Source organism: Staurois parvus, unplaced genomic scaffold (genome assembly GCF_062004578.1).
Source record: "Staurois parvus isolate SC_StPar_1 unplaced genomic scaffold, SC_StPar_1.0 ptg002738l, whole genome shotgun sequence".
Classification (NCBI taxonomy): Eukaryota; Metazoa; Chordata; class Amphibia; order Anura; family Ranidae; genus Staurois; species Staurois parvus.
The window spans coordinates 2,553-20,939 of record NW_028320534.1 but is presented as its reverse complement, the minus strand read 5'-3'; the positions used below and the strand labels follow the sequence as shown (position 1 = coordinate 20,939).

Here is an 18,387-nt window from a genome sequence, read left to right as displayed (position 1 = left end):
ATCCTGAGAGCATTGAGTCAGTCCTCTCTTCTCCAACCAGACTACCCCGGAACCCCTCAGCCTACACGGGTGAGAACCCCTCAATGCTCACAATTGCATTCAAAGTCATCCCCCTTAAAAGGGACCATTACTGAAATAATGGACAAAGGTATTTCCTGTCCAGAACCCACCTCTGGTATCCTGTACAGGAAGCATCATATGCCCTGCAGGGTGTACTACAGGGTACAAATGTTGGGGGATGTAGCCTCCCCAGGGCACACAATAGGGTGGTAGCCTCCCCAGGGCACACAATAGGGTGGTAGCCCTCCCCAGGGGCACACAATAGGGTGGTAGCCTCCCCAGGGCACACAATAGGGTGGTAGCCTCCCCAGGGCACACAATAGGGTGGTAGCCTCCCCAGGCACACAATAGAGTGGTAGCCTCCGCAGGGCACACAATAGGGTGGTAGCCTCCCCAGGGCACACAGTAGGGTGGTAGCCTCCCCTGGGCACACAATAGGGTGGTAGCCTCCCCAGGGCACACAGTAGGGTGGTAGCCTCCCCAGGGGATACAATAGGGTGGTAGCCTCCCCAGGGGATACAATAGGGTGGTAGCCTCCCCAGGGCATACAATAGGGTGGTAGCCTCCCCAGGGCATACAATAGGGTGGTAGCCTCCCCAGGGCATACAATAGGGTGGTAGGCTCCCCAGGGCATACAATAGGGTGGTAGCCTCCCCAGGGCACACAATAGGGTGGTAGCCTCCCCAGGGCATACAATAGGGTGGTAGCCTCCACAGGGCATACAATAGGGTGGTAGCCTCCCCAGGGCATACAATAGGGTGGTAAGCTCCCCAGGGCATACAGTAGGGTGGTAGCCTCCCCAGGGCATACAGTAGGGTGGTAGCCTCCCCAGGGGATACAATAGGGTGGTAGCCTCCCCAGGGGGATACAATAGGGTGGTAGCCTCCCCAGGGGATACAATAGGGTGGTAGCCTCCCCAGGGCATACAATAGGGTGGTATCCTCCCCAGGGCATACAATAGGGTGGTAGCCTCCCCAGGGCACACAATAGGGTGGTAGCCTCCCCAGGGCACACAATAGGGTGGTAGCCTCCCCAGGGCACACAATAGGGCGGTAGCCTCCCCAGGGCACACAATAGAGTGGTAGCCTCCCCCGGGCATACAATAGGGTGGTAGCCTCCCCAGGGCATACAATAGGGTGGTAGCCTCCCCAGGGCATACAATAGGGTGGTAGCCTCCCCAGGGCATACAATAGGGTGGTAGCCTCCCCAGGGCACACAATAGGGTGTAGCCTCCCCAGGGCATACAATAGGGTGGTAGCCTCCCCAGGGCACACAATAGGGTGGTAGCCTCCCCTGGGGATACAGTAGGGTGGTAGCCTCCCCAGGGCATACAGTAGGGTGGTAGCCTCCCCAGGGGATACAGTAGGGTAGAAGGGTTGCCAGGCTGGTTCCACAAAGGGAAGGCTGGAGGGGTGTTTAGTCTGGAGGTTCAGGTGGTTGAAGGGGTCCTTGGAGTCATTCAGTCCACTGCGATGGGGACTTACAGGGAAGCTACGTCCTCCTGAATTCACTGCTGGATCCAGTGATGAAAGGCCCAGCATGTGGGGATAGCTAACCTGCCCAGACACTGCTGCCCCATCAAGCGGGGTCCTTCTGAGCACCAGGGGGTGGGAGGAGCTGGAATTACATCTCCTGTGTGTGTCCAGGGGGATGATGAGAGCCAAGGGGATTGTGTGGATTGGAGTTGGAGGAGTCCAAACCAGCTGAGGAAATGAATAAAGGGGCACTCTGCTACATACACACGGCTATATCATGTATAGAGGTTCTATGGGTGACACAGGAGGTGAGAGGAATATACGGATCTCCATATGAAATTAATTGGTACCAAAATGATAGTCTGAGCGATTTAAGGCCAGTAGGGTTTGGGTTAATGTTACCTTTATTTCATATCTTCAGAAAATGTGAATTTTTTTCCCCCTAATATACGAGAATCTCATCACCTCATCTTTAAATTGTGAGATCAAGGAATAAAAAACAATATAAACCAATACATCCCACCCCCCTTCCACTCACACCATCCCCCTCCCCCATCATTACAGCAGAAAGGCTTATTAATCTGTCAGCCCAGGACAACCAATAGGAAGGCCTGAATTGTTGGATTTATAGAGAGATAAAATGTCCCCCAATCTCAGATCCCTCCTCCACCATCATCCCTCCATCACCTCCATCATCCCTCCACCACATCTCCTCCACCCTCCCTCCACCACCACCACCCCAATGGCAGTAGGTTGGCTCTTCCTGTTGAAGTCCGCTTTGTTTCCATCTTGTGGCCATAGACCATGATGGTGATTATCTTTACCCTCATTGCAGGCAGCTCAGGAACCATTATCCACTCCGGGGGAATCTGAAATTCCCCAGCCAATCGATAACCCCGGAGCCGGAGTGTTACCAGCCAATGGAGCAGAAGAAAGCCATGTGGCAGCACCTCCTGCTGGCCAATCAGAAGAAACAGCCAGTACTAAATGTGGCCCCAGAAGTGACTTGGACTCCATGATGGTAAAGCTTCAATCTGGGCTTGAAACAACAAGGGATCGAAACTCTGAGCAAAGGACTGTGTCAGAGCTGCCAGCGGCCAATCGCGGGGCAGGTAACTTCTCTGAAGCTGTTGAACACGATATTATATATACTATACTCATGTATATGTACATGTCATATCACACATGTCTGTGTGTTCTATGTCTCATACACTACTAATATATATCTATGTATCACAGTATATCATATATATGAGTGTATAGTACTATACAGTACTGATACATGACACACATATATATACACATAAATATGGGGTATATCGTATAGTATGTACTTATATGAGTAGCATACACACACATAGTACCCTATATCCAGACATGTCACTAATACACATATATATATACACTATACTATACACTGAGCAGTGACATATAGTATGTATACACATACTATAAGTGTGTGTGTGACTATGTATGTGTCTGTACTATATACTATATGACTACACAGTACACACATACACATGTCACATACAACAAACAGTTATTATACCTACACCACACCACACACACACATATACATACACCACACATACACACACACACACACATACACACACACACACACACACACACACATATATACATACATACACACACACACACACACATACACACACACACCTAACATATACATACACACACACATATACATACACACACACACACACACACACACACACATATACATACACACACACACACACACACACATATACATACACACACACACACACACATATACATACACACACACATATACATACACACACATATACATACAACACACACACACACACACATATACATACACACACACACATATACATACACACACACACACACATATACATACACACACACACACACATACATACACACACATATACACACACACACACACACACACATATACATACACACACATATACATACACACACACATATACATACACACACACACACACATATACATACACACACACATACACATATACACACACACACATATACACACACACACATATATACATACACACACACACACATACACACACACACACACACACACACACACACACACATGTACACACACACATACACATACATGTACACATACATACACACACATGTACATACACACACTCACAGTACTAAAAGAGAAAAAAGAAAGGAAGACTGAAAAGCCATCACATCTCAATGGGGAAAAGAATCTCCTGCTGGATATCAATTTAAAAACTCTCAAAGTGGTGGAGAAATATCCGGATCTTGTTGACTTTCTTTCTAACAATAAACACAAATACTGCAGCTGTTTCCAGGGTTAGAACTCGGAATCTCTGACCTGAGACAAGCATGCAGAAAGTAATGAAGGAATGAATTCATGATGTGCACACTCCTTCTAAGAACGAAATGAAAACCAGAAGCGCACCAACCTTGCGCATTAGAGCCATGATGAAGAAGGGACTCCCTTTGAAACGCGTCAGCTGTACTGAATATCCATCCCCTTGATGGAATTCGCGCTGTCTTCAGGTCCCTTTGAGGACTTACATGCCTGATTTTATTCGCTGTTTGTGAGTATATTTTTATAATGAATACATTTTGGTTACTGAGGTAATGCGCAAGGTTGGTGCGCTTCTCGTTTTCATTTCGTTCTGCAGTATTGGTCGGGCTTCCCCAGCCTTGTTTGGAGCCGCACAACCCTACATGCATTGGTGGTCAATTTTTCCAGGTCTGGTTCCATCCATTCGTCACCCGTCTGGGTCCTAGAGCGCAGGAGAATTCGTTTTTGATTTACATACTCATTCTAAGTCAGTGGCTCAGAAAATACATTGCTGAAAAAAAAAAAAAAAAAGAGAGGAAGACTGAAAACCCATCAGATCTCAATGGGGAGCAGGGACGGACTGACCATTTGGAAACACGGGCACTGCCCGAGGGCCCGGGGTCAGTAGGCAGCCCCATGAGATGCCCCTGGTACCTTTTTCATAGACTTTTTTGAGTTTGGGCAAGGACACAGGGGCCCCATGATCCCCTATTGGCCGGGGGCCCCATGAGTTGTCAGTCCACCCCTGATGGGGAGGAATCTCCTGTTGGATCTCTATACTGACATGGACGGGGGATGGGTGAGGAACGTAAGGACGCCCCATCGTTGGATGGAAATGATCGACCTACAGAGGACTGAATTCACAGACACCCCGAAAATCAAAGTGAAGAAATGATGCAGCAGGCGAGTCCATGTTGGTGAAATGTCATTGCAGCAACTCAGAATGGTCCTCAGTAGTCTGTGTGGCCCCCACGTGATTGTATGCATGCCTGACAACGTCGGGGGAGGGTCCTAATGAGACCACGGATGGTGTCCTGGGGGATTTCCTCCCAGATCTGGACAGTCTGAGGTGCAACCTGGAGGCGTTGGATGGACCGAAACATGACATCCAGAGGGGTTCTATTGGATTTAGGTCAGGGGAACGTGGGGGCCATTCAGTGGTATCAATTCCTTCATCCTCTAGGAACTGCCTGCATACTCTCCCCGCATGAGGCCGGGCATTGTCCTGCACAAGGAGGAACCCAGGACTCCCTGCACCAGGAGGAACCCGGGTCCCACCGCACCAGGAGGAACCCAGGACACACCGCACCAGGAGGAACCCAGGACACACTGCACCAGGAGGAACCCAGGACACACTGCACCAGGAGGAACCCAGGACACACTAGACCAGCGTAGGGTCTGACAATGGGTCCAAGGATTTCATCCCCATACCTAATGACAGTCAGGGGGCCATTGTCTATCCTGTAGAGGTCTGTGTCCCCCTCCATGGAGATGCCTCCCCAGACCATCACTGACCCACCACCACAACGGTCATGCTGAACCATCTTACAGGCAGCAGAATGTTCTCCACGGCTTCTCCAGACCCTTTCACGTCTGTCACATGTGCTCAGGGTGAGCCTGCTCTCATCTGTGAAAAGCACAGGGTGCCAGTGGTGGACCTGCCAATTCTGGGGTTCAATGGCCAATGCCATTCCAGCTCTATGGTGCCGGGCAGTGAGCACAGGGCCCACTAGAGGATGTCGGGCCCTCAGGCCACCCTCATGAAGTCTGTTTCTGATTGTTTGGTCAGAGACATTCACACCAGTGGCCTGCTGGAGGTCATTTTGTAGGGCTCTGACAGGGCTCATCCTGTTCCTCCTTGCACAAAGGAGCAGATACCGGTCCTGCTGATTGGTTAAGGACCTTCTACGGCCCTGTCCAGCCCTCCTAGAGGAACTGCCTGTCTCCTGGAATCTCCTCCGTGCTCTTGTCTCCTGGAATCTCCTCCGTGCTCTCGTCTCCTGGAATCTCCTCTGTGCTCTCGTCTCCCGGAATCTCCTCCGTGCTCTTGTCTCCTGGAATCTCCTCCATGCTCTGGTCTCCTGGAATCTCCTCCATGCTCTGGTCTCCTGGAATCTCCTCCATGCTCTGGTCTCCTGGAATCTCCTCCGTGCTCTGGAGACTGTGCTGGGAGACACAGCAAACCTTCTGGTAATGGCAGGTATTGATGTGCCATCCTGGAGGAGATGGACTGCCTGTGCAACCTCTGTAGGGTCCAGGTATGGCCTCATGTTACCAGTAGTGACACTGACCCGAGCCAAATGCAAAACGAGTGAAAAACAGTCAGAAAAGATGAGGAGGGAAAAAATGTCAGTGGTCTCCACTAGAGATGAGCGAAGAAATGAAAAATTCGATTCGGCTGATTCGGCGAATTCCAGTGTGAAATTCGATTCGATGCGAATTTCTCCGCTACGAAGATGACTTATTTAAAGGGTTTCTAGGCTTCAGAGAGCCTTTAAATTAGTGCAGAACACTGTACCTTTAATTTAAATGCCCTTGGAGATGAGGAAGGAGAAGGAGAAGGAGAAGGATGAGAAGAAGGAGAAGGAGAAGGATGAGAAGAAGGAGAAGGAGAAGGGTGAGAAGAAGGAGAAGGATGAGAAGAAGGAGAAGGATGAGAAGAAGGAGAAGGAGAAGGATGAGAAGAAGGAGAAGGAGAAGGATGAGAAGAAGGAGAAGGAGAAGGATGAGAAGAAGGAGAAGGATGAGAAGAAGGAGAAGGATGAGAAGAAGGAGAAGGATGAGAAGGAGAAGGATGAGAAGGAGAAGGATGAGAAGAAGAAGGCTGAGAATAAGGAGAAGGATGAGAAGAAGGAGAAGGAGAAGGATGAGAAGAAGGAGAAGGATGAGAAGAAGGAGAAGGAGAAGGATGAGAAGAAAGAGAAGGATGAGAAGGAGAAGGATGAGAAGAAGAAGGATGAGAAGAAGAAGGATGAGAAGAAGGAAAAGGATGAGAAGAAGAAGGATGAGAAGAAGGAGAAGGATGAGAAGAAGGAGAATGATGAGAAGAAGGAGAAGGATGATAAGAAGGAGAAGGAAGAGAAGAAGGAGAAGGAGAAGGATGAGAAGAAGGAGAAGGATGAGAAGAAGGAGAAGGATGAGAAGAAGGAGAAGGATGAGAAGAAGGAGAAGGATGAGAAGAAGGAGAAGGAGAAGGATGAGAAGAAGGAGAAGGATGAGAAGAAGAAGGATGAGAAGAAGGATGAGAAGAAGGAGGAGAAGGATGAGAAGAAGAAGGATGAGAAGAAGGAGAAGGATGAGAAGAAGGAGAAGGAAGAGAAGAAGGAGAAGGAGAAGGATGAGAAGGAGAAGGATGAGAAGAAGGAGAAGGATGAGAAGAAGGAGAAGGATGAGAAGAAGGAGAAGGAGAAGGATGAGAAGAAGAAGGATGAGAAGAAGGATGAGAAGGATGAGAAGAAGGAGAAGGATGAGAAGAAGGAGAATGATGAGAAGAAGGAGAAGAAGGAGAAGGATGAGAAGAAGGAGAAGGATGAGAAGAAGGAGAAGGATGAGAAGAAGGAGAAGGAGAAGGATGAGAAGAAAAAGGATGAGGAGAAGGAGAAGGATGAGAAGAAGGAGAAGGAGAAGGATGAGAAGAAGGAGAAGGATGAGAAGAAGGAGAAGGATGAGAAGAAGGAGAAGGAGAAGGATGAGAAGAAGGAGAAGGAGAAGGATGAGAAGAAGGAGAAGGAGAAGGATGAGAAGAAGGAGAAGGATGAGAAGAAGGAGAAGGATGAGAAGGAGAAGGATGAGAAGGAGAAGGATGAGAAGGAGAAGGATGAGAAGAAGAAGGCTGAGAATAAGGAGAAGGATGAGAAGAAGGAGAAGGATGAGAAGAAGGAGAAGGATGAGAAGAAGGAGAAGGAGAAGGATGAGAAGAAAGAGAAGGATGAGAAGGAGAAGGATGAGAAGAAGAAGGATGAGAAGAAGAAGGATGAGAAGAAGGAAAAGGATGAGAAGAAGAAGGATGAGAAGAAGGAGAAGGATGAGAAGAAGGAGAATGATGAGAAGAAGGAGAAGGATGATAAGAAGGAGAAGGAAGAGAAGAAGGAGAAGGAGAAGGATGAGAAGAAGGAGAAGGATGAGAAGAAGGAGAAGGATGAGAAGAAGGAGAAGGATGAGAAGAAGGAGAAGGATGAGAAGAAGGAGAAGGAGAAGGATGAGAAGAAAAAGGATGAGGAGAAGGAGAAGGATGAGAAGAAGGAGAAGGAGAAGGATGAGAAGAAGGAGAAGGATGAGAAGAAGGAGAAGGATGAGAAGAAGGAGAAGGAGAAGGATGAGAAGAAGGAGAAGGAGAAGGATGAGAAGAAGGAGAAGGAGAAGGATGAGAAGAAGGAGAAGGATGAGAAGAAGGAGAAGGATGAGAAGGAGAAGGATGAGAAGGAGAAGGATGAGAAGAAGAAGGCTGAGAATAAGGAGAAGGATGAGAAGAAGGAGAAGGAGAAGGATGAGAAGAAGGAGAAGGATGAGAAGAAGGAGAAGGAGAAGGATGAGAAGAAAGAGAAGGATGAGAAGGAGAAGGATGAGAAGAAGAAGGATGAGAAGAAGAAGGATGAGAAGAAGGAAAAGGATGAGAAGAAGAAGGATGAGAAGAAGGAGAAGGATGAGAAGAAGGAGAATGATGAGAAGAAGGAGAAGGATGATAAGAAGGAGAAGGAAGAGAAGAAGGAGAAGGAGAAGGATGAGAAGAAGGAGAAGGATGAGAAGAAGGAGAAGGATGAGAAGAAGGAGAAGGATGAGAAGAAGGAGAAGGATGAGAAGAAGGAGAAGGAGAAGGATGAGAAGAAGGAGAAGGATGAGAAGAAGAAGGATGAGAAGAAGGATGAGAAGAAGGAGGAGAAGGATGAGAAGAAGAAGGATGAGAAGAAGGAGAAGGATGAGAAGAAGGAGAAGGAAGAGAAGAAGGAGAAGGAGAAGGATGAGAAGGAGAAGGATGAGAAGAAGGAGAAGGATGAGAAGAAGGAGAAGGATGAGAAGAAGGAGAAGGAGAAGGATGAGAAGAAGAAGGATGAGAAGAAGGATGAGAAGGATGAGAAGAAGGAGAAGGATGAGAAGAAGGAGAATGATGAGAAGAAGGAGAAGAAGGAGAAGGATGAGAAGAAGGAGAAGGATGAGAAGAAGGAGAAGGATGAGAAGAAGGAGAAGGATGAGAAGAAGGAGAAGGAGAAGGATGAGAAGAAAAAGGATGAGGAGAAGGAGAAGGATGAGAAGAAGGAGAAGGAGAAGGATGAGAAGAAGGAGAAGGATGAGAAGAAGGAGAAGGATGAGAAGAAGGAGAAGGAGAAGGATGAGAAGAAGGAGAAGGAGAAGGATGAGAAGAAGGAGAAGGAGAAGGATGAGAAGAAGGAGAAGGATGAGAAGAAGGAGAAGGATGAGAAGGAGAAGGATGAGAAGGAGAAGGATGAGAAGAAGAAGGCTGAGAATAAGGAGAAGGATGAGAAGAAGGAGAAGGAGAAGGATGAGAAGAAGGAGAAGGATGAGAAGAAGGAGAAGGAGAAGGATGAGAAGAAAGAGAAGGATGAGAAGGAGAAGGATGAGAAGAAGAAGGATGAGAAGAAGAAGGATGAGAAGAAGGAAAAGGATGAGAAGAAGAAGGATGAGAAGAAGGAGAAGGATGAGAAGAAGGAGAATGATGAGAAGAAGGAGAAGGATGATAAGAAGGAGAAGGAAGAGAAGAAGGAGAAGGAGAAGGATGAGAAGAAGGAGAAGGATGAGAAGAAGGAGAAGGATGAGAAGAAGGAGAAGGATGAGAAGAAGGAGAAGGATGAGAAGAAGGAGAAGGAGAAGGATGAGAAGAAGGAGAAGGAGAAGGATGAGAAGAAGGAGAAGGATGAGAAGAAGGATGAGCAGAAGGAGAAGGATGAGAAGAAGGAGAAGGATGAGAAGAAGGAGAAGGATGAGAAGAAGGATGAGAAGAAGGATGAGAAGAAGGAGAAGGATGAGAAGAAGGACAGTTCTGTGACAGTTTCTGTCTATTTCTGACAGTTCTGGGACATTCACTCCATACAGCGGTTTCAACCGCTGTATGGAGGGAATGTCATAGAACTGTCAGAAATAGACTATTAATGACAGTTCTGGGACTGTCCTTCCATGCAGCGGTTGAAACATTGTATGTATTTGTTTCCATAAATGGATCCATTTATGGAAACAAATACATACAATGTTTCAACCGCTGCATGGAAGGACAGTCCCAGAACTGTCATTAATAGTCTATTTCTGACAGTTCCATGACATTCCCTCCATACAGCGGTTAAAACAGCTGTATGCAGTGAATGTCCCAGAACTGTCATAAATAGTCTATTTCTGATAGATCTGGGACATTCACTCCATACAGCTGTTTTAACCGCTGTATGGAGGGAATGTCATGGAACTGTCAGAAATAGACTATTAATGACAGTTCTGGGACTGTCCTTCCATGCAGCGGTTGAAACATTGTATGTATTTGTTTCCATAAATGGATCCATTTATGGAAACAAATACATACAATGTTTCAACCGCTGCATTGAAGGACAGTCCCAGAACTGTCATTAATAGTCTATTTCTGACAGTTCCATGACATTCCCTCCATACAGCGGTTAAAACAGCTGTATGCAGTGAATGTCCCAGAACTGTCATAAATAGTCTATTTCTGATAGATCTGGGACATTCACTCCATACAGCTGTTTTAACCGCTGTATGGAGGGAATGTCATGGAACTGTCAGAAATAGACTATTAATGACAGTTCTGGGACTGTCCTTCCATGCAGCGGTTGAAACATTGTATGTATTTGTTTCCATAAATGGATCCATTTATGGAAACAAATACATACAATGTTTCAACCGCTGCATTGAAGGACAGTCCCAGAACTGTCATTAATAGTCTATTTCTGACAGTTCCATGACATTCCCTCCATACAGCGGTTAAAACAGCTGTATGCAGTGAATGTCCCAGAACTGTCATAAATAGTCTATTTCTGATAGATCTGGGACATTCACTCCATACAGCTGTTTTAACCGCTGTATGGAGGGAATGTCATGGAACTGTCAGAAATAGACTATTAATGACAGTTGTGGGACTGTCCTTCCATACAGCGGTTGAAACATTGTATGTATTTGTTTCCATAAATGGATCCATTTATGGAAACAAATACATACAATGTTTCAACCGCTGCATTGAAGGACAGTCCCAGAACTGTCATTAATAGTCTATTTCTGACAGTTCCATGACATTCCCTCCATACAGCGGTTAAAACAGCTGTATGCAGTGAATGTCCCAGAACTGTCATAAATAGTCTATTTCTGATAGATCTGGGACATTCACTCCATACAGCTGTTTTAACCGCTGTATGGAGGGAATGTCATGGAACTGTCAGAAATAGACTATTAATGACAGTTCTGGGACTGTCCTTCCATGCAGCGGTTGAAACATTGTATGTATTTGTTTCCATAAATGGATCCATTTATGGAAACAAATACATACAATGTTTCAACCGCTGCATTGAAGGACAGTCCCAGAACTGTCATTAATAGTCTATTTCTGACAGTTCCATGACATTCCCTCCATACAGCGGTTAAAACAGCTGTATGCAGTGAATGTCCCAGAACTGTCATAAATAGTCTATTTCTGATAGATCTGGGACATTCACTCCATACAGCTGTTTTAACCGCTGTATGGAGGGAATGTCATGGAACTGTCAGAAATAGACTATTAATGACAGTTCTGGGACTGTCCTTCCATGCAGCGGTTGAAACATTGTATGTATTTGTTTCCATAAATGGATCCATTTATGGAAACAAATACATACAATGTTTCAACCGCTGCATTGAAGGACAGTCCCAGAACTGTCATTAATAGTCTATTTCTGACAGTTCCATGACATTCCCTCCATACAGCGGTTAAAACAGCTGTATGCAGTGAATGTCCCAGAACTGTCATAAATAGTCTATTTCTGATAGATCTGGGACATTCACTCCATACAGCTGTTTTAACCGCTGTATGGAGGGAATGTCATGGAACTGTCAGAAATAGACTATTAATGACAGTTCTGGGACTGTCCTTCCATGCAGCGGTTGAAACATTGTATGTATTTGTTTCCATAAATGGATCCATTTATGGAAACAAATACATACAATGTTTCAACCGCTGCATTGAAGGACAGTCCCAGAACTGTCATTAATAGTCTATTTCTGACAGTTCCATGACATTCCCTCCATACAGCGGTTAAAACAGCTGTATGGAGTGAATGTCCCAGAACTGTCATAAATAGTCTATTTCTGATAGATCTGGGACATTCACTCCATACAGCTGTTTTAACCGCTGTATGGAGGGAATGTCATGGAACTGTCAGAAATAGACTATTAATGACAGTTGTGGGACTGTCCTTCCATACAGCGGTTGAAACATTGTATGTATTTGTTTCCATAAATGGATCCATTTATGGAAACAAATACATACAATGTTTCAACCGCTGCATGGAAGGACAGTCCCAGAACTGTCATTAATAGTCTATTTCTGACAGTTCCATGACATTCCCTCCATACAGCGGTTAAAACAGCTGTATGCAGTGAATGTCCCAGAACTGTCATAAATAGTCTATTTCTGATAGATCTGGGACATTCACTCCATACAGCTGTTTTAACCGCTGTATGGAGGGAATGTCATGGAACTGTCAGAAATAGACTATTAATGACAGTTGTGGGACTGTCCTTCCATACAGCGGTTGAAACATTGTATGTATTTGTTTCCATAAATGGATCCATTTATGGAAACAAATACATACAATGTTTCAACCGCTGCATTGAAGGACAGTCCCAGAACTGTCATTAATAGTCTATTTCTGACAGTTCCATGACATTCCCTCCATACAGCGGTTAAAACAGCTGTATGCAGTGAATGTCCCAGAACTGTCATAAATAGTCTATTTCTGACAGTTCTGGGACATTCACTCCATACAGCGGTTTCCGGCAAAAAGTGTATGTGCAGAGTTCCTCTATTCTGCAGATACACTTAGAGGAGCTCTGCAGATACACTTAGAGGAGCTCTGCACATACACTTTTTTCCGGTTTGGAATTATTCTTATTTTCATCCTACTTCTTCTTCTTCTTCTTCATCCTCATCCTCATCCTCTTCTTCTTCTGAGGATGAGGATGAAGAAGAAGAAGAAGAAGAAGAAGAAGTAGGATGAAAATAAGATTAATTCCAAGCCGGCAAAAAGTGTATGTGCAGAGCTCCTCTAAGTGTATCTGCAGAGCTCCTCTAAGTGTATCTGCAGAATAGAGGAACTCTGCACATACACTTTTTGCCGGCTTGGAATTATTCTTCTTTTCATCCTACTTCTTCTTCTTCTTCTTCTTCATCCTCATCCTCAGAAGAAGAGGATGAGGATGAGGATGAGGATGAGGAAGAAGAAGAAGAATGAAAAGAAGAATAATTCCAAGCCGGCAAAAAGTGTATGTGCAGAGTTCCTCTATTTCTGACAGTTCTCTCACAGCTTCTTCACATGTACAGCGGTTGAAATATCTGTATCCTAAATGGAAACTAATAGATACAAATTGTATCTATTAGTTTCCATTTAGGATACAGATGTTTCAACCGCTGTACATGTGAAGAAGCTGTGAGAGAACTGTCAGAAATAGAGGAACTCTGCACATACACTTTTTGCCGGCTTGGAATTATTCTTCTTTTCATCCTACTTCTTCTTCTTCTTCTTCTTCTTCTTCTTCATCCTCATCCTCATCCTCTTCTTCTGAGGATGAAGAAGAAGAAGAAGTAGGATGAAAAGAAGAATAATTCCAAGCCGGCAAAAAGTGTATGTGCAGAGTTCCTCTATTTCTGACAGTTCTCTCACAACTTCTTCACATGTACAGTGGTTGAAACATCTGTATCCTAAATGTAAACTAATAGATACAATGTTTCAACCGCTAAACATGTGTTCCTTCTGTCAGAGAACTGTCAGAAATAGCGGAGCTCACTGCAGGGACACTTTTGCCGGCTGATCGGGAAATGTTCGATTCGCGCACCCGAAGTAGGCAAAATTTCGGTTTCGACACGAATCGAATATTTCCTGAAATTCGACTCGAATTCCGGTTCGCCTAGTTCGATTCGCTCATCTCTAGTCTCCACCTGTAAAACCATTTCTGTTTTGGGGGTCATCTCATTGTTGCCCATCTAGTGCACTTGTTGTTAATTTCATTACCACCAAAGCAGCTGAAACTGATTACCAACCCCCTCTGCGACTTACCGGACCAGATCCATATCCCAGGAGTGTCATCAACTTGATGTTATACTCTGATTGCAAAGTCTGCCTTTCATTTTTTTGAGCCGTTCGTGTATATATAATATCTATCACACACACCTTATACAGGCACTGTACATGCCACAAACACTTCACATGCAGAGCACGCCTACCAGTCCACACACAGGGTACACAGAGCACGCCTTACAGTCCACGCGCACAGGGTACACAGAGCACGCCTTACAGTCCACGCGCACAGGGTACACAGAGCACGCCTTACAGTCCATGCGCACAGGGTACACAGAGCACACCCTACAGTCCATGCGCACAGGGTACACACAGCACGCCTTACAGTCCACGGTCACAGGGTACACAGAGCACGCCTTACAGTCCATGCGCACAGGGTACACAGAGCCCGCCTTACAGTCCACGCGCACAGGGTACACAGAGCACGCCTTACAGTCCACGCGCACAGAGCACGCCTTACAGTCCACGTGCACAGGGTACACACAGCACGCCTTACAGTCCACGGTCACAGGGTACACAGAGCACGCCTTACAGTCCACGCGCACAGGGTACACAGAGCACGCCTTACAGTCCACGCGCACAGGGTACACAGCACGCCTTACAGTCCATGCGCACAGGGTACACAGAGCCCGCCTTACAGTCCACGCGCACAGGGTACACAGAGCACGCCTTACAGTCCACGCGCACAGAGCACGCCTTACAGTCCACGCGCACAGGGTACACAGAGCACGCCTTACAGTCCACACGCACAGAGCACGCCTTACAGTCCACGCGCACAGGGTACACACAGCACGCCTTACAGTCCACGGTCACAGAGCGCGCCTTACAGTCCACGGTCACAGGGTACGCAGAGCGCGCCTTACAGTCCACGCGCACAGGGTACACAGAGCCCACCTTCCAGTCCACGCGCACAGGGTACACAGAGCACGCCTTACAGTCCACGTGCACAGGGTACACAGAGCACGCCTTACAGTCCACGCGCACAGGGTACACAGAGCACGCCTTACAGTCCACGCGCACAGGGTACACAGAGCACGCCTTACAGTCCACGCGCACAGGGTACACAGAGCACGCCTTACAGTCCACGCGCACAGGGTACACAGAGCACGCCTTACAGTCCACGCGCACAGGGTACACAGAGCACGCCTTACAATCCACGCGCACAGGGTACACAGAGCTCACACACTATACATAGCACAAATGTATTTTGCTTCATCACAAATCCAAAACCCAGGAAGTCCATCTCACCGCCCAGGAAAGTCTTTAGAGGGATCCAGGCTGCACACAGTTCATCTGATGAATGAGCATGGCTGGAGGGGAAGTACCTTCCCTCTACAATTATCCCCGTCTGGACCTTACCCCAGGCTGACTCTCCACCTCACATCTCACTGTACAGTCTACACACAGAGGGTACACCCTGCACCCCACTCACTATGGACCCCTTGAGTGCTCACCATAAGGCTGGATTCTTCCAGTAATTCCACTCTGAATGAATTGCTCATTGATGGTCACATGGAGTTTTTGGCACCATTATTATGTTTTCCTATCTATTGGAATGATTTTATGTCATATTCCGCATGGTCCTGGCTGGATGATGTATTGTCAGATTGCATCATACTTGTGTATTCTACTGTACTGAGGTCGGCTGTGTCTTCTTAATTCCTCTGCAGGTTGTCACAGCTCTAGGCCATACCTGGCACCCGGAACATTTTGTCTGTGCTCATTGCAGATCTCTTATTGGAAGTACAAACTTCTTTGAAAAGGACGGACAGCCGTATTGTGAGAAAGATTACTTCGAGTTACATGCCCCACGCTGTGCCCTGTGCCATCTGCCCATCCTGAAGGTGACAATATCTCTTGGATCTGGTTGTCCAAGCTGCTTCTATTCTTCTGCTACATTCACAGTCCATACAAATCAATGTAAGCCTGACCTGTGTGTTAGGGCTGCCATCTCATCCCTCTAAAACCGAACACATATTAACTACACGGGTTCTGTGGCTGATTAAAGTGACAATTATCTCAGTTAGTGACGTATCTGCATTAAATTAACCTCTGAGCTTGTGTAAATAATATGTCTTTGGTTTTAAAGGGATGAGGTGGCAACCCTACTATGTGTCCAGATCCTCGACTTACCCTTTCTTTAGGATTATAGTAATAAATGCCATCTTCATATAATTACATACCAAAGCTGCTGGTGTAATCGTCTGCTCCACACATGGAAGATGCAGAGTAGACTCAGATTGCATAGAGAGAGAGAGATAGACTATCCCCCTGATTAGTCCTCTTACAGACTCTAGGAAGACTGGCACATACAGAGCACCATACACAGGGCTGGGTAGAATATCTATGACCAGGAACGAAAGGTTGGCATCATTATACTCCCTGCCAGGTACAGAATTTGGTGGTTGGGGTCAGAAGTTTTCTCAAAGGCAAAAGCCAAAGCCAACCGATTCACAGATTTCAGTTTCTTCACAGATCTGATGATGGAAATTATTCTGTTAGAATTTTACACCATCCTGGCTCAGATTACCTGCTTGTTTTCTCCAATTCTTCTCCATCATATCTTGTATTTGGTTAAACCACCTTATTACTTTTCACGTTCATAGTTCCATTTACTGTGCAAGTCTTGTGTTGAACTCATTATTCTACTTCCTATACTTGCATTTTATTTCCCTTCCCGCTATTATGAGTCCAACTTCTCACCCTTTATACCTCCATCTCTCCTTTTCTATAATCCCCCTGTACCTCTAACAACTACCATCCTACCATACTGTCATTCTTGCCTTCCATTCCTCTTCCAACTATCTACTACCATTCCTGCCTTCCATTCCTCCTCCACCAATCTCTACTACCATTTCTGCCTTCCATTCTTCCTCCACCTATCTCTACTACCATTCCTGCCTTCCATTCCTCCTCCACCAATCTCTACTACCATTCCTGCCTTCCATTCCTCCTCCACCTATCTCTACTACCATTCCTGCCTTCCATTCCTCCTCCACCAATCTCTACTACCATTCCTGCCTTCCATTCCTCCTCCACATATCTCTGCTACCATTCCTGCCTTCCATTCCTCCTCCAACTATCTCTACTACCATTCCTGTCTTCCATTCCTCTTCCAACTATCTCTACTACCATTCCTGCCTTCCATTCCTCCTCCACATATCTCTGCTACCATTCCTGCCTTCCATTCCTCCTCCAACTATCTCTACTACCATTCCTGTCTTCCATTCCTCCTCCACATATTTCTACTACCATTCCTGCCTTCCATTCCTCTTCCAACTATCTCTACTACCATTCCTGTCTTCCATTCCTCCTCCACAAATCTCTACTACCATTCCTGCCTTCCATTCCTCCTCCACCAATCTCTACTACCATTTCTGCCTTCCATTCTTCCTCCACCTATCTCTACTACCATTCCTGCCTTCCATTCCTCCTCCACCAATCTCTACTACCATTCCTGCCTTCCATTCCTCCTCCACCTATCTCTACTACCATTCCTGCCTTCCATTCCTCCTCCACCAATCTCTACTACCATTCCTGCCTTCCATTCCTCCTCCACATATCTCTGTTACCATTCCTGCCTTCCATTCCTCCTCCAACTATCTCTACTACCATTCCTGTCTTCCATTCCTCTTCCAACTATCTCTACTACCATTCCTGCCTTCCATTCCTCCTCCACATATCTCTGCTAACATTCCTGCCTTCCATTCCTCCTCCAACTATCTCTACTACCATTCCTGTCTTCCATTCCTCCTCCACATATTTCTACTACCATTCCTGCCTTCCATTCCTCTTCCAACTATCTCTACTACCATTCCTGCCTTCCATTCCTCCTCCACATATCTCTGCTACCATTCCTGCCTTCCATTCCTCCTCCAACTATCTCTACTACCATTCCTGTCTTCCATTCCTCCTCCACATATTTCTACTACCATTCCTGCCTTCCATTCCTCTTCCAACTATCTCTACTACCATTCCTGTCTTCCATTCCTCCTCCACAAATCTCTACTACCATTCCTGTCTTCCATTCCTCCTCCACCAATCTCTACTACCATTCCTGCCTTCCATTCCTCTACCAAATATCTCTACTACCATTTCTGCCTTCCATTCCTCCTCCACCAATCTCTACTACCATTCCTGCTTTCCATTCCTCTTCCACATATCTCTACTACCATTCCTGCCTTCCATTCCTCCT

At 46.2% G+C, this 18,387-nt stretch overlaps 1 protein-coding gene across 1 annotated transcript in view; it reads left to right on the top strand.

Annotated features, from left to right (window-relative positions):
• The window catches only part of LOC149429360 (transforming growth factor beta-1-induced transcript 1 protein-like), a 39,188-nt gene extending 23,013 nt beyond the window's left edge, over window positions 1-16,175 (top strand). The window contains exons 7-8 of the mRNA XM_089666500.1: window positions 2,371-2,647; window positions 15,863-16,175. Coding sequence (XP_089522626.1) covers window positions 2,371-2,647; window positions 15,863-15,951 — 366 coding nt within the window. The 3' untranslated portion in view covers window positions 15,952-16,175. The remainder of the gene's footprint in view (window positions 1-2,370; window positions 2,648-15,862) is intronic.
• Window positions 16,176-18,387: the final 2,212 nt, after the last annotated feature.